The 15,296-nt window shown below is 32.6% G+C and overlaps 2 protein-coding genes across 11 annotated transcripts in view; one reads left to right on the top strand and one right to left on the bottom strand.

The window, feature by feature from the left end:
* The window catches only part of LOC144845486 (E3 ubiquitin-protein ligase RNF170-like), a 291,346-nt gene that overhangs the window by 19,128 nt on the left and 256,922 nt on the right, over nt 1–15,296 (bottom strand). The window contains exon 2 of one of the 2 annotated variants that reach the window (XM_078702865.1): nt 695–808. In XM_078702865.1, coding sequence (XP_078558991.1) covers nt 695–804 — 110 coding nt within the window. In that variant the 5' untranslated portion in view covers nt 805–808. Of the gene's footprint in view, nt 1–694; nt 894–15,296 lie in introns of those variants that run through there. The other variant, XM_078702864.1, reaches the window with a different exon arrangement.
* LOC144845430 (protein Hook homolog 3-like) overlaps nt 1,100–15,296 on the top strand; it is a 37,486-nt gene continuing 23,289 nt past the window's right edge. For 6 of the 9 annotated variants that reach the window (XM_078702762.1, XM_078702759.1, XM_078702761.1 and 3 more), the window contains exons 1-8: nt 1,100–1,257; nt 4,883–4,968; nt 5,185–5,308; nt 9,228–9,360; nt 9,799–10,004; nt 12,912–13,006; nt 13,978–14,013; nt 14,730–14,874. In XM_078702762.1, the coding sequence (XP_078558888.1) occupies nt 1,219–1,257; nt 4,883–4,968; nt 5,185–5,308; nt 9,228–9,360; nt 9,799–10,004; nt 12,912–13,006; nt 13,978–14,013; nt 14,730–14,874 (864 nt within the window). In that variant the 5' untranslated portion in view covers nt 1,100–1,218. Of the gene's footprint in view, nt 1,258–2,516; nt 2,543–4,882; nt 4,969–5,184; nt 5,309–9,227; nt 9,361–9,798; nt 10,005–12,911; nt 13,007–13,977; nt 14,014–14,729; nt 14,875–15,296 lie in introns of those variants that run through there. The other 3 variants (XM_078702763.1, XM_078702758.1, XM_078702764.1) reach the window with 2 other exon arrangements.

The raw sequence follows: 15,296 nt of genomic DNA, 5'->3' as shown, positions 1-15,296 counted from the left end.
TTTTTTTATAATTTTAAGAGCCTTGTCTGTGTGTACAAACTTCAAATTTTAAATATTCAAAGTGGTTAGGATTCCGGCAGAATGAACGCAATTTATTGGTCAATTGAAAATCGTTCATGCATGCACATTTTTATAACCTCATGTACACAGTTCAACACCAATTTTTCCGACTGGTTGGCTGGCTTAGTGGTGTGGTACTGCGGCTAGAGGTCTAGCTGGTCATTGTAGGTTCAATTCTCAGATCAATTTTCTAATTTTTTTTTTATTCAAAAAATTGTATTTTATTGACCATCGTCTTTATTCATCATCGTCTTTACCCACCATTGCCTAGAGGGATGTTTTTTTTTTAGTTTTAGGTTTTAGTTCTCAGTGAAAAGTTTCTGTCGGAATCTGTTACAATGGGCATTTGAGTTCCGGTGCCGGAATCCTAACCACGGCGTTAAATATTTGACAATAAATGCTGTGCAAGCAGCGCATTCATTCACATATCATCAAAAGTATAGAGCTCTAGCGGCGCGCCATACAAAATACCAGAAGTTGATTTTATCGCGACCGATTTCAGACGCGACCGATTTCATCGTAAACCACATCGTAACACGCAGCAGGTTTGTCCCTACCACCTAGTCCTAGGCTAGGTCGTCAGTCTAGCATAGCCTATAACTATTAATTTGTTTGTATTGTTTGTAGTACCTACCTGTTTACTAAAAAGGCCATTAAAACAGGTATAAATGCCACTAATATTAAGCTTAAACCTGCTAATAAATCATTCCCTATACCCTCTATCATTTGGTTTTCGGGTTCCATAATCATTTACAAACAACAACAATCTTAACATTTTACGACATAAATCGACGATCAATTCTCGGGTATTTTTGATCCCATGGTGTTCCGGTGTGATATCGATGATATGAGTGGTGGTGGATGTCGATTTTAGGTCATAGTTCAAGACTGGACTACATACGACGTATGCGACGTCAAAATTCAGTCGGACAAACAAATGCAACCAATGTACCTATGAATTAATACGCCGCCGACGTGTCGTAAGTCATCGACGCCCACTGATCAACATAGAGGGCAGTACACTATTTTCTTGTTGGAATTTGTTAAAGACGATTGACGACGACATACGTACAGGAGGGAGGAGTGGAGGAGACTTCGTGAAAGAAAGTCAAGGCAAAATTGTTTCGTTTTATTTATTTATTTAATTTACATTTAATAATGTCTCATCACAACCTATGTAGCAGCCTTATAGCATGGGTATGTACAGATCTATGTAACAATACATTTTGTAGAATCATACAATACATACACAATAATACTATATAATCACACAGGCTAAGCCAAATTTCCGGCGGTGGTCAATCCAATTTTATCGGGACCACGGACGATCGGGCCCAGACGATCGGGCCCATTTCAAGACGATCGGGCACAAATCGTGAGACGATGGATTAGGCCAACTTCGGCCACAGACAATTTCGGCCACAGACAATAATACTACCATATCTATGGAACGCCCATAGTGCCATTGATAGGGGAACAATGAGAGAAGACAATGTAATACAGAATTATCGATTTCATTGTGTTTTACTTTTGTTTTTTGTTTTTACACAAGAAAACACGGACACGGCAAACTTGGCAATTAATAATGAAAATAAAATACGAACACGTATTTTGTAGCTAGGTGGCATGATGAGATAAGAAACGAATATTTCAGAGTACAAAAAATACAATACGGTGAAAATTAAAATGTATAGTTTTTACAAATAAAAGAAATGAATTGAGTTAGGCCTAAGTGATACTAATTGTATGCGCCAGGGTACAATAGAAATGATTTATAATATAAGAAACAAAGATTTACTAAAGTGATAATTAAATGTTTCGGTAAAGAATTATTAACGTCATGTACATTTTTCTATAAATATAAAACGAATTGAAGTACGTAGGGATATATACTAATTTGAATGTGTCGAGGTACAATAAATATAACTTTGAAGGAATAAGAAACGGAAGAATAAAGTGCTTTAAGAATACGATTTATTTTATCGGAAGAAACAATTGAAGAAAGTATATAATTATTAAGAATTAATATGTTGTAAGATGTAAATGAAACACTGGTAAATAAATGTTAATAGAAATGCGTGCGTTTGTTTTTTCGTGTAAAATTTTATACCTTGAACTTGAAATATTAGTAAAACACCACTACCCAAGAGGAATTATGTGAAGGCATTGAAGATTTTTTTAGATATGTTTCTGAACAGGCTCACTGTGTGCGTCATGAGAAGGTACGTGGAAAACCCCGTCATATGGGTCGTTGATTTGTCCGTAGTCATTGCATTTTGCCGTGGATTCCCCATCATTTAAGTATTTCCGTAGTACCCTATTTATCTTCATTTCCCTACGTCCGTAATATTGGGCCGAATTTCCATAGTAATTACGGACGTTCCGAACTTTGAAATAACAGTGTTTGATTGCTTCTTTCTGCAAATTTCTTTCATATTTTCTTTTCTGGAGTGTGGTTTAAGCAACACTGTTGTATGTACAGGTTAGTGGATAAATGAAAATTAATTTTTGAAATTGTTGTTTTACTGACTTACGTAGCATTTATTGAAAAATAATACAATTCAACGTTTTGCTCAATATATTTATAGCAGCAATTATTAATTTATAATTGTTATCCTTAGTCACATTTTTATCCAAATTATTACTCATTTTGTTTGTATATTGATATGATATGTTCATTTATTCTGTGCATGTGAAAATATGTTAAATGCATATCGCCGCAAATTACTCAAGTATTATGTTGGGTCTGATATGTTCGTTTTATTGATGCACATGTGTTCTTAAGACACTTGAGCTTCATGATAAAACATTGAATTACTTCTGTATTGTATTAAAAACCAATCAAAAGAAGACGACAAAGTTTTATTAAATTTATTTTTTTATCACTAATTTTCTTCTTGATTCTGCTTGTATTGATGTGTGAGTTCCTCTTTGTTCCTTAGGTCACCTAAGCAATGGAAGGAAAAACGTTTAATTAAATTTCTTTTTTTTTTCTTAGCATTTCTTATTTCATAGCGTATGGTTTTCTTGCAAATATTAATCATTTGTTTATAATTGTCGGTTTGACTGCCGTTATTAGACACCCAGCATTATTAGCCTAGAGTAGTATGCTGCTACCCCTCTCAGTCCTAACCAGCTAGGAAGTATATTGAAAGTCATAGCCTACTACACTAGCTAGCTAGGGCCAAGCTAGTAGGACGTCGTGTGGATAGGCTAGGCTAGCTATCTTTTGGCCTCTTATTTTCTCTAAACTGTGTTTCTAACAAACCATAATCATACACCATGTTGAGCAGGAAACAATTTTCATACAAGCATATTATCTTTTTTCGCTGAAAATGTATGTTTACAATGTTTGTTTAAGTAGCAAAATAAACCAAACTTCCTCGACTCGCGAAGGATACATGTGTTGATTCTGTACACACTGCTGCACTCCGTGCGTTTTGGGAGATTCCCCAATCTGTAATCATAATATGATTGGTGAAATACAATCACGTGGTACATATTTTTGGATGTTGTGGACAATTTTGAACATGTTTCCTTCGCGGGACAAATCACTCACGCCGATACATAACATACAGTACATGTATATCAAAATAGAGTACGAAAATCAATGCGCACCGGTGTTTATCGGGAGCTTAGTCCGCTATCTCAGATATGTAGCTTGGAGAAAATTAGACGAAAATGCGTAGGAAGCTTATGAAACCAAAATATTATTTTGAAAGACACTGTAAAATAAAAAAAAAACAATTTAATTATTAATAATATTTATTAACCAAATAAAAAATATCCACATAAATAATCCAGGTCCTAAAAAATATCAATTACATCTACTGTATATAAACAAAGAAAATGTATACCGCTTGCATGCATCTCACCACATACAAAATAGAGCGACCGATTTCAAACGCAACCGATATCAGAAGTATAGCTCTAGCGGTGCGCCATACAAAATGCCGGAAGTTGATTTTTCGCGACCGATTTCAAACGCGACAAAATTCTGCTTTTGATACAGGTGACAGAATTATTTAAAAAATCAAAATATGACTTACGGAAAGGTATAAAATAGGCCTAATATGATGGCGAAAAAAAATAGAGGGATATCACATCTGACAATTTGACCGAAATATAGAAAGGTGTTAATAATTCAGTTTAAAATGTTGCTGAACTGATATGTCTTGATACTCAAACAACAATGTGTTATTGTTAAAGAATGTGCTTTTATTTTAATAAGTTAATTTTGTTAAAGATGTATTGTCCCTTGAAACACCAAAAAATGAAGGTCAAAATATTCTAAATTTAAATTGGCCATATCAAAGTAATATTAAAGTTATTCACTTTAAGTCGAAAATTCTAGCCAAAAGCAACAAGTTTACGTAATTAACAGGTAAATTAGTTTGATTACATTTCGTCTGGAAAATCGTCGAAAGTAAACAAAGATTTCAAACCACGAGTACGCATTATGCATATGCTAATTAGGATTGTTTACAACTAATCACGGTTGAGAAGGTATTTTCACACAGATCCTGAGGAAGTTTTATGATTATGCATACAGAGTAGCCAAACAAGCGCGTTTCATTATGGGGTATGTTTTGATCGAAAACTTTGACTGGAAGTCAGAGTTATTTTTTTAACAAAAAAACGTCTGTATTTCAGTTAAATGATTTTTTTTTCGACAAATTTTTGGTGATAGTTAATAACTATTGTGATACTTCAAAATGACCCCCTTTTTTTCGAAATCTGTTATTTTTTATTTTTTTGGAATTAGTCAAAGGGACAATACATCTTTAAACATACCTACATAGATATTGTTTGCTTTTGTTAGGTTGATACATTTGAAGTTAAGGCACGTCACGCAAAGGTCGATGACCTGGCTGATGGAGTAGCTATAGCAGAGATTTTGCAGCAGTGGTAAGTGATCATTAATACCTTTTGATTAATCATTAATTTTGTGAACTCTCTTTCTTGATGTCCATATGGTCACTAAAATTAATTTGTTACCATTAAACACATCCAAATACCAGACAGTATTGGGAGAGTTGATTGTTACACATAAATCTTCATTTCTGATTATTTTAGTAAACATGTATTATTAATCAAACTGGTATGATTTATTTAAAAACATAGTGTACCCACTGAATTTGATGATGAATGGCTGATAAGAATAAAACCAGATGTAGGAGGGAACTGGAGAATAAAACACAGTAACCTGAAAAAGGTCATGGAACGAGTAACAGACTATTATAATGGCGTAAGTTCATCTTTCAAGATCATAATAACTGTACACAGTGAAGAATGTTTCAGTTTGATGGTGAAAATATTTCATGAGTTGAAAAATTGGCTTTGTTAAAAATAGAACAAAATATTCTCTCCATTTTCAACGAATACAAAAATTTCATTATCTTGTGATTGTACGAAATCATCATCATCATCATCATCTTTTTTTTCACTCTTCTTTCTTTCTGTATGATTTTTGTGTAACGCTTTTCTCTAAAACTTGCAAACATAACACTTTGTTAACTATCTGAACATATTGACATTTACGTAACGTCGTCAAGCGAAGCTTTTCATGACGTTTACAATTGCGCAACGTGACTTACGCGCGATTTAACGATTTTCTCGTGCGCAAATTTTTACGTGTGCGGTGCGCACGTAGCATTAAAAACAAATTTTTTCCGCTTGATTTATGTTTTTCCAGCCTTTTCTAGTAATGTTACCAACTTTTAAACAATTTCGACTTAAAGTAACGTCATACGAGCACGTCGAATTGGCCAATTTGCGCGTGTTTTTGATGAAAAGGTTAAAAAAATCGTCAAAATTATGCCTGTTTTTAAACAGTCGTAATTTCTAAACTGCACGGTCAACTTTTTGTGGATGACATTTTCTGGAAGTTGATGAGTTGTAGATATCGGATCATGTATTAATATGGCTAACCGGACATTGTGACGTCATTGTATGGCCACGCGAATATAAAATTTAGGATTTTTGTATCTTTCGTCATAGCTCATCACATTTAATAGAGCGCGTCTCCACTTATCCGTTTTCCATTTTCACCCCGATTTTGATATTGTCTAGGTCAATCAACTATCTTTCGCATGAGTTAAAAATATTTTAATTTTTATGACGTCATCATGCCTAAAAATTTAAATTACGTGTGGCATTAATTTCATCTTTACAGTAAATTTTAATCTGTTATAGCTCGTAAGAATAAAATGTGATAATCATGATTAAAACGTTTTCTGGAAGCTATTGGATTGTAGATACGAAATCATGTGAACATTTTGCCAATCGGATGTTGTGACGTCATCATATGGCCAGTTAATTTTCATCTTTTGCGTCATAATTCATTACATTTAAAAGAGCGCGCATTAATATTTCACGTATTCAAATTTCTTCTACACGTTAATATGTTGTTGCTGAGATAATTCCCTTCCGAAATTGTTACCTTCGCGTTTCATTTTAAAACCGTCAACATGTTAAAAATTGCAATAAATAGCGGGTCCCGTAATTTCACCTATTCTACACTGTATGTGATATGGATACAGATTATACTGTGTATACTATATATGAATCAAAATAATAGAATTCAGCAATAAAAACATATCATATTCTTCAGTTCAGGTCATAATGCCAACGTGAACACTTCCTTTTGTCCTCAACCTATCCCCTTAATGTTAAAAGGTACGAGTTACATGTCTAGTTTGTTTTATAACCACATACTTTTATTCAATTTATCCATTGTAATTCATTGCCGAATAATAATTGCTGGGAAGCTAGGCCATTAAAAAAAGGTAGTGCTCCAACCACTATTAAAGTCAAAAGATACACTTTACGCCTATAGTAAATCAGTTTATAGGACCTAGCATGCTGAATTCTCAATGCTGACCCAAAGCCCTGTTTCCAGTTCAATTTGGTAAACATGACACAGTAAACTAAAGTTTTGCAATCTCAAATTATATTAATTATTTTGAACCCCATTTCATCGTCATTCAACAGATATTATATAACACCTAAATAAATTCCTTTAATTTGATTGGATGATTGTGGGTCACATGGCGTGCAATATTAAACAACGTATAATAGTACCTTTTTTCGTGTACGAAAAAAAAATCTGTTCGCGTTTTGTGTTTAGAAAATATTTTTGTTATGCTATTGCTTTTGAAATTTCAACAGCGCCACCTATTTTGTACTTTCGTCGCAAATGTTTTTGTTTTCGCGATGGAAGTACATTTTTGGAGAGATATATGTACTAATTTTAGGGTTACAGAGAGTTGACTCCATTGTTATTGCCATGATTCAACTCCGCGTACGTTGCCATGCGCTTTTAATTTTGCATCGTTATCCCTACTAATTTAGATTAAAAAGGCATTTAAATTAACTTTAGATCATTTTTAGGATTTTGATTCAAGACGTAGAATTGTTAGAAAAAACATAATTAGCCTAGATGAGTTGCCTGTCGAAGTTTCGTATTGCTGTCTTTCAGCCTAGGCCTAGCCCTAGCCTAGTAGTAGGCCTAGGCCTGTTAGTATTAGGCTAGGCCTAGGCTTAACCGCTCGGCCACTCACTCGCTTTTCATTATTTGTAATCTGTATAAGCATACTAGACACTGAATTTTATGAGGACCACATTTTATTTATAAATTAACCATATTTATAGAAAAAGTAATACAGGTACATAAAACACAATAAAGAAAATTGTAAATTGTAAAGTTTTGTCTACACTATCAAATTAGTTTGACAAAAAAGTGTGATGATGTGCCCAAATATGGTAGTGATATGCCCAAATATGGTAGTGATATGCCCAAATATGGTAGTGACATGCCCAAATATGGTAGTGATATGACATCATCATGTCCATATTATGGGCACATCACATTTTCTGGTCACATAAAGTTTGATAGTGTAGACAGAGTTTTAATAAAGCAATCACATTTATTTCCAGCAAAATCCATTTTTGTATATTGTTACTGTTTCATGTGCATCAACTTTTTAGTGGAGGTTTTTGTCTCTGTAACTGTCAGTTGATCTATATATAAAAGGCAAAAACAAAAAGTTTGTCCTCTATGCACTCAGCGGTACAACCTGATTGGTGTGAATTTTGCACTCAACATCAATCTTGCAACGGAAATGGTCATGGTCTATATAAAAAGTTTGTAAACCAAATATTTATTCAATTATGACTTATTAAATATTTTGAAAATTACCACTGGATCACTGGCTATGAAATGTGGAATTTCCAGAGGGGGCCGGTCTTTAAGACTATAAAAGTAGAAATAGATAAATTCTAGTTTAAAATAAAATAAAAAAATAAATTATTATTCATTTTATATGGTGAAACAGTTTGTGATGTAGAAAAGTTATATTATTAATAACTTCCAGCCTTTCCAAATTTGATATTTGTTGTAGACATTTTCTGTTTAATGGCACAGCTGATAGCAGTACTGGTTTCCTGTTGGCAAGGAAGTAATAAACCAATCAGAGGGCTTGTTATAGTATATTACAGTGTAATATAATAAGCCCTCTGATTGGTTTATTCCAGTGTTCTCCCCAGGATTCACATCAAGCATCACGCTTCCGTCCCCCCGGACTCACATAATTTTGTTTCATTAAATGGCATGTCATTGTCAAGATTGGTGATTTAGGACACCTCTATAAAATAAATGTTTTAACACTAAACCATATTCTTCAGAGGACAACCTACTTATTAAGTTAGGTTCCAAAGGTGTCACCATATAAGCATATTTTCCACTAGACGAATTTGTTTGTGTGAATCAAAAGTGTCAGCTTATACACATGCGTAGAGAAGTATTTGAAAGATAGAAACACATCATGCGTATAAGCTGATGCTTTCAATAAGCCTATTTTCCACAAGGCAAAATTTGTTGCGTAAATCAAAAGCATCAGCTTATACGCATGCGTAGAGAGGGATTTGGAAGATAGAAACATGAATATTTATATGTGGTGATGCTTTCAGTTAGTGCAAACAATTTCGCTAGGCTTTAGTATGAGTTCTACAGTTAGTATAACAACATTAGTAAAAGCATTTAAGCATTCCACACAGGCCCTTATTGCTTCTTTTTCTTGAAATAAGTTATCATTGAAAATTTTTTATACATTATGACTTGAATCAATTATGTGATGCATGTCTGAATGTGACATTTATATTTGTAGGTTCTGAACCAATCTATAAAAGAATTTCCTAAGCCTGACTTGGGTGCTATTGCTGAGCATGGTAATGAGTACCACCTGGGACGGCTTCTGCAATTAGTGCTGGGGATTGCAGTCAACTGTGACAGAAAAGAAGGTGAAAATAAACAAATTAAATTATAGTAAATTAACATAATGTTGTAATTACATTTAAATAATGTGTTTTATTTCAGTATAGCCATTTCTTTAATAACAGCAGCATCCAAAAATAAATATAAAATAAAAAAAGATTAAAAAAGTAAGCTTTTTGTAGTTTGTAATGTTTGTAAGTTTTACTATAGTAATTGTCTATTTTCAATTGTTTTCCATTTCAATTTTTGCTGCTTTGTATTTAGATATTTTTATATTTAAAATAATTGTTACTATAAAAAAAATAGTTTCACAAAACCATGGAACCATTTCACAGTTAGTACAAAATATACAAACAAATTTGAGTGTCAATAACATTTTTTTTTCCACAAACAAACGTGAATGACATAATGGATCAAGCACAACAATAAAAGTTCTCTTACAAATTTACCTTTTGGATATATAGAATACATCAACACCATAATGATTATGGAAGAAGATGTACAGCAAGTAATAATGGGAGCAATTCAAGAAATAATGAACATGGATGCTACAGACGGTTTTGTGGATATCTATGATGACCAAGACTCAAAAGTCTTGGAAAACGAAACGCGCAGATTACGTGAGGAAAAAGATTTGGCACTACAGAAGTGTCATGAATTGGATATGCAGGTAAGTAAGTTGGTGTAGAACTAGAATTTAATTCGTCACTTTGACGAATTATAGGTGATCATTTTATAATTTTCTGATATTTAATTTTTTGTTTAAAACATGCATGTACGTTAAATATGACCGCAAAATATTGATTTGTGCAATCCTATGACCTGATACATATATGATTATGGTGCTGATTGGTGCCTATTGTGTGTCATAGAATATATACCCTGTACTGTATCTATATTACGACCAATTATGACCCACACCATGATCAAATTTTTTGGTATGATGACGTTATCAAAATAAACTTGAAGATGACAATTTCGGAAGATAATGAATTGAGCAAAAAAAGATTTGGAAAAAAAATTGGCATGTGCACGTCTTTGAAATTTGTATAACGAAAGAAATAAAAAAAAACTGCTTTATAATTTCAACTGGCCATATGATAATGTCACAACATCCGATAGGCACAATTTGAATATGAATTCATATCTATATTTCAGCAGCTTTCATAAGTAATAAAATTCAAGGTCACCTTTAATTTTGAAGAGCTGTGAGATATTTAAATATACTCTGAAGATGAAATTACACGACCTATAATATTCAAGTTTTTACGTGTGATAACGTCATAAAAATTAAATGCTGGCAACTTCTGAGAAAGAAAATTAATTGAACAAGCACATACTGAAATTTGAGCAAAAATCGGGCTCAACGGAGATGCGCTCTGTTGAATGTTATAACCTACAAAAAAAGATAAAAATTCCTAATTTTTAAATTCAAGTGGCCATTTGATGTCACAATATTTTGTACATCAATTGTGTACATGATTTCATATCTACAACTCGATGGCTTCCATAATAAGTTAAAAAAATTGTTGGTCATCGTGCATTCTGAAGAATTATTTTAATTTAAAAAATGCCTTATTTTTTACCATTTTCAGCACTTTTGTGCAATTATTGTGCGCATTTTGTCATTTTTAACGTGCTTGTATAGCGTTATTTTAATTCAGAATGGACTCCAATTTTGGGAATGTACTAAGGATGGTGAGTAGAATGCGATTTGTACAGCAAAATTCATATTTTTTATACTTTATAAAGTATCGTGCGCGAAAAAACATGTTTTTGCGCAGTAATTTTTTTAAACACGCAAATGGCCTAATTCATGCTCTAAATTGATCAAAACTTAATTTTGAGCTTTTTAAATTTTTAACGCCCAATTTCACACGAATAACCCTACGTGCGTGTGCGTTTTTACTTGCTAATATTTTTACCCTTGACCTGAAGTTTATGTATAGTGAATTTGATTGAAATAATATGATAATGAATTATGGCGATATGATTGATAATGTGATTTCACAAAATGGCGTATAAATGACATCACAGATGTGTGATCACGCTGAAAAGCTTATTAGTTAATTTATAAGTTAAATTGTTTGAAAGATATTGTGAAATTTTCATTGACATTTAACTTTTTGAGATAATTGTTACACAAAATAGTGTACAGAAAAAAGAAGAAGAAGAATAAGGTTTTCATACAATAACAATAGGTGATCATTTTATTCTAAATGTACTTTAGTATCCCAATGAAGCGTATTTTCGTTTCGGCGATTTGAACATGTTTTTAAAATGACGTGTCTTTGAAGTTAAAAATATACTATTCTTATGTACCCATGTGAATAAAAATGATATGCCTGGATAGATCAGATCTTGTTTAAGGCTTTATTTATATATTTTTAATCTATGTTTATTAAATATTTTAATAGAAAACGCGAGTTAAAAATGAGGTACAAAAGCCAGCGAGCCGAAATATGTGTGCTAAAAATAATTTTGGAAAACACCTACCCAGTAATTTTTGTTGCATGATATGAGGCTTTAAATACTCTTTATTTTGATATGTAAATCGGTTATTATTATTATGTACATCCGCCTCAAATGTCCAATTAATAATTTAGTCTTTCTCATTATCAAAATCTGGGTAATTTAGTATTGAATTGAAGCTAATTTATATTTTTGTGATAAACTACATTGTTTTATTTGACATTGCGTGGCCATCGTTCGAAGAGCCAACAAGACCAACCACTTAAAAAAATAATCCCTACCGAAAATAAAAGCCATTACCATTTTCCTTGCAGGGGGTTCAGTGAATTGGATACCCCCGCAGTGAACTGTTCCATTTTCGGAACTAGTCTTCCCTGCACTCGAAAAATGTCGCTTCTCATGGAATATTTCCTTCGAAACGTCAATTATACCGATTTGTTAAATTATTTAATAAGTGGAGTATTTATCAAGCTACTATATAAAGCAAGTATGATAGGAATAAATGTACCGAAGAAATTTAAGAAGCTTTACATTTGCTATGCAGCGGCTGTAACCCATTCTATGTAGGCGGCCGAAACACGCTTTTTTATACCTTTTATTGTGGCATATCACTACTATATTTGGGCACATCACACTTTTTTTGTCAAACTAGTTTGATAGTGTAAACAGAGCTGTATAGCGCCTAATACAATGTTGGTAAAGTTAGGTTTGCTGTACATCGCATTTTCTATAAAAGGAAAGTATTTTACTTTAATACTAAGAGTAAATAAATAATTGGCCATATGAAACATATAAATGCAAACAGAAGAAAAGAAAAACCATCTTCTTTTATATTGTTTGAATGGCAAATAAACACATAAATATCCACACATGTACTGTATTCAAAGTTGAAAATCTATGTTGGGGTTTCGGTTGTTATTTTAATATAATATAAGTATAGATTTATGAAAGTTTCTTACATTTGCATTCTATTACAGTAATTATAACCCCTGGGCATATTCTGCAATAGAAACTGTCCAACGAGGAAATGTTCTACAGTAGTTGAATTTCAGTAAATAACTTGTAATCAGGGAAGAGTGAAAACATTTTAATTATTTGTCAATAGGTTGCAGCCTTACAAGAAGAAAAGAATGCTGTACAAAATGATAATGAGTCATTACTACAAAGGATTGAAAGTGAATATCACCTAGATGACCCAAGGTACTGTACAAGTTACGTTACATTTACAGTAGAATAATTTACTAAACCATGTCCCAACTTGGAAAATGGAAATCTTTATAAATTGCGGACAAAGCCTTTTGAATAATCCCAACATAAAGGGCTTATTTTGAAAGAACATTTTTTGTCTTTAGTTAACCTAAATTAAATTATAGCCCCATGCACTATCTGGAAAACTAAAGGTAAATACATCTCAAGCTCTGTCTACACTATCAAACTAGTTTGACCAAAAAAAATGTGATTGCTTAAATATGGTAGTGATATGATATCATCATTTTTTGATAGTGTAGACCGAGCTTAAAGATGTATTGTCCCTTTGACTAATTCCAAAAAAATAAAAAATAACAGATTTCGAAAAAAGGTGGGTCATTTTGAAGTATCTTAATAGTTATTAACTATCACCAACAAATTTTCGAAAAAAAAATCATTTAACTGAAATACAGACGTTTTTTTGTTAAAAAAATAACTTTGACTTCCAGTCAAAGTTTTCGATCAAAACATATCCCATAATGAAACGCGCTTGTTTGGCTACTCTGTATGCATAATCATAAAACTTCCCCACGATCTGTGTGAAAATACCTTCTCAACCGTGACGAGTTGTAAACAATCCTAATTAGCATCATGCATAATGCGTAATCGTGGTTTGAAATCTTTGTTTACTTTCGCTCGCGACGATTTTCCAGACAAAATGTAATCAAAATAATTTACCTGTTAATTACGTAAACTTGTTGCTTTTGGCTCGAATTTTCGACTTAAAGTGAATAACTTTAATATTACTTTGATATGGCCAATTTAAATTTAGAATATTTTGACCTTCATTTTTTTGTGTTTCAAGGGACAATACATCTTTAAGCAAAAAAAAAACTGATATTTTTCTCGCAACATGAGTATTAGATTTTTCTTATTGTTTTGATTTGTCTGTACTTAATATAATTACTGTATGTAATCTACAGTGCAAATATAGAAGTATTGCCTGCTCTACAACATAGGTATGTATTCAAGTTAAATGAGAACGCATGACGTGGGATTCTTTAACTTTTTTTTATCTACTCTGATTTAAGTGTATGAGCTGGTACTGGTTTTTTAACCTTTTTTGTAATAAGCATGATTTAAGGTTTTTTGTGTTTAATCATTACACTGTCTACTCTGTGACACTGACAGACGAAAGTTACCCAATTAGTCACTTCTGTAGACTTGTATACAGACTATAGCGCTCGGTTACGTAATGTGTTTTAATGTCAGTTTACACCACCACCTCGATTCTAGGATAAATTTGATTCATGTTATGTTACTTTTCATACTGTATTAAACAGCACTGCTTATGGCTGTGGGTTTCTTTCGTTTATAGACAGTAGATTTAGTTTGTTTATGTGTATTTTGTGCCTAGGTTACCTGGATAAACTGAAAATAGCCCATCCCTGCGAAGATAGGATGCATTTACAAAATTAAGAAATTCCTATAACCATATTGAATAATTTCATTATTTTTTTTTATATTTTTCACATGTGCTTTTTCCTTCAAAATTTAAAATTTTGCTTTGATTTTATTTTTACAGAAATGTTTGTTTCACCTCATAGTCTGTATTTTCATAAAAGCCTCACATTCAGCACAGTTTAATATATTTACGCAGTACTTCCTTTGATTTGCCAAAAGTAAATTTATCTATAGCCTTGTAAGGTTAATTTTGTAACTGGTTGCATTTCAGCTCTTCCGCTGGGAGAAAGTACAACCAGTTGCAACAGCAAGTTGAGCTACTACAAGAGGAAAACTTCAGAGTTGAGGGAATTAAGGATGATTTCAGGATCAAAGCAGAAATGCTTGAAAGAGAAGTGTTAGAGCTCAATCATAAGGTATTAAGCTCTGTGTACACTATCAAACTTTATGGGACAAAAATAATGATATATAAAATATGTATGTATGTATGTAAATCATACTGTCAAATTATAGAAACAGTGCTCATATTCGGAACATGATCTTATAATTGCGTCGAGCATAGCTCATCGGTGACAGTTCCGTATTTATTATTTATATGAAAAAATGTCTCGGGCGGGAATCGAACCGGCAACCTCTCGCTTACAGGGCGAGTATCATACCATTAGACCACATAGCCATATATGGTATTATCGCAGATTTTCACCTACCATACATTCTCTCATACAACAAACGCCCTCACAATCAGTGGAGGCTTAACTAGTCAGAATAAATTCCAACTTTAATACGCAACGGTTTTTAAAATAATATTGTGTTGCGTAGCACTGTGTAAATTATATAT

Source organism: Antedon bifida, chromosome 6 (genome assembly GCF_963402885.1).
Source record: "Antedon bifida chromosome 6, ecAntBifi1.1, whole genome shotgun sequence".
In the NCBI taxonomy this organism is placed as follows: Eukaryota; Metazoa; Echinodermata; class Crinoidea; order Comatulida; family Antedonidae; genus Antedon; species Antedon bifida.
This window is presented reverse-complemented; position numbering and strand designations above follow the sequence as displayed.